Genomic DNA, 1,114 nt, shown 5'->3' on the forward strand with positions numbered 1-1,114 from the left:
AGTTTTCACTAGATGTGGATGTACAGCTACATTTCTGAGGTAAGTTTGCGTAGTTTTGACACAAACATTTATTTTTCATATTGCACCAGTACAGTTAATGAGCAACCTGTACTTGTGTGCTTGTTTGTTCTGTCTAAAATGTTTATTTTGGAATAAAGAGGTTAATATAAAAAAAAATTTTTGTCCGATTCATCGATTAATCGAAAAAATAATCGGCAGATTCATCGATTTTTAAAATAATTGTTAGTTGCAGCCCTAATTCAAACCCACAAATCTTTGAGGATTTAGGTCTGTAGGTTTAATTCAAGCCTTCTGCCAAATATCTATGAGCCCCTCAAGTTGTCGTCTGATTTGTAAATGCGGTGAATGAAGTGCAATAAAGCTATAACGTAAAACCTTAAAATGAGATACTAACTGGATTTTTTGTATCTTCTGTACAGAAGGAGGACAACAACTCCAAGGACAGAGACAGTGGCCACAGCTCCAACCAGCACGAAAATCCACTAGAAGACAAACAGAAGACAGTTTAAACCATTTCAGGACCAAAACTGTGTCTGACACCAATGTTTATTCATACTCTTGATCCAGCAGTTTGGTTTAGTTTAGAAGGAAGCTGCAAACTTTCAGATTATCATAATGTGTGGATCTGCTCACCAAACTGGCTTCTGTCTGTTCCTCCACAAATTGCTCCATCTTGGCTTTGATGTCGCTGGTGAACGGATCCAGGTTCTAAAATATTTAGCACAGAAACAAAACCAGCAAATTTAATGATCTGGCCCAGACAGGCTGAGTCAGAAAGGACTGAAGGATTTTTATAACTCCAATTCATTTTTAGGGGTCTAAAATTCAATTATCACTTTAAAATAATAGTGCAGCAAACCTTCGCTGTTTGGGATTGTTGTGTAGCATTGCAAATATTTTCAACTACAATATATCTTAGAAATCGGAAAAATAAAAAGATTTTTACTTGAATAAAAAGTGTCTTACTCTGGAACTGAATAAGGTGTGTTCATAAAAAAAAAATGTATTCTTTTAAAAAAATGTGAAACTAAGGCCCCGTCCACACGAAGTCAAAACAAACACGAAACGCTGATATTTTCCAAAACGTTTGCCG

General features: G+C 35.6%; 1 protein-coding gene across 1 annotated transcript in view; it reads right to left on the bottom strand.

Moving 5' to 3' along the window:
* The window catches only part of pnpla7 (patatin like phospholipase domain containing 7), a 53,759-nt gene that overhangs the window by 43,407 nt on the left and 9,238 nt on the right, over nt 1–1,114 (bottom strand). Inside the window, exons 3-4 of the mRNA XM_015379923.1 lie at nt 655–729; nt 416–503 (exon numbers count right to left, since the gene is read on the bottom strand). Of these exons, the coding sequence (XP_015235409.1) occupies nt 416–503; nt 655–729 (163 nt within the window). The remainder of the gene's footprint in view (nt 1–415; nt 504–654; nt 730–1,114) is intronic.

This window comes from Cyprinodon variegatus, unplaced genomic scaffold (genome assembly GCF_000732505.1).
Source record: "Cyprinodon variegatus isolate N-32 unplaced genomic scaffold, C_variegatus-1.0 Scaffold203, whole genome shotgun sequence".
NCBI lineage: Eukaryota > Metazoa > Chordata > Actinopteri > Cyprinodontiformes > Cyprinodontidae > Cyprinodon > Cyprinodon variegatus.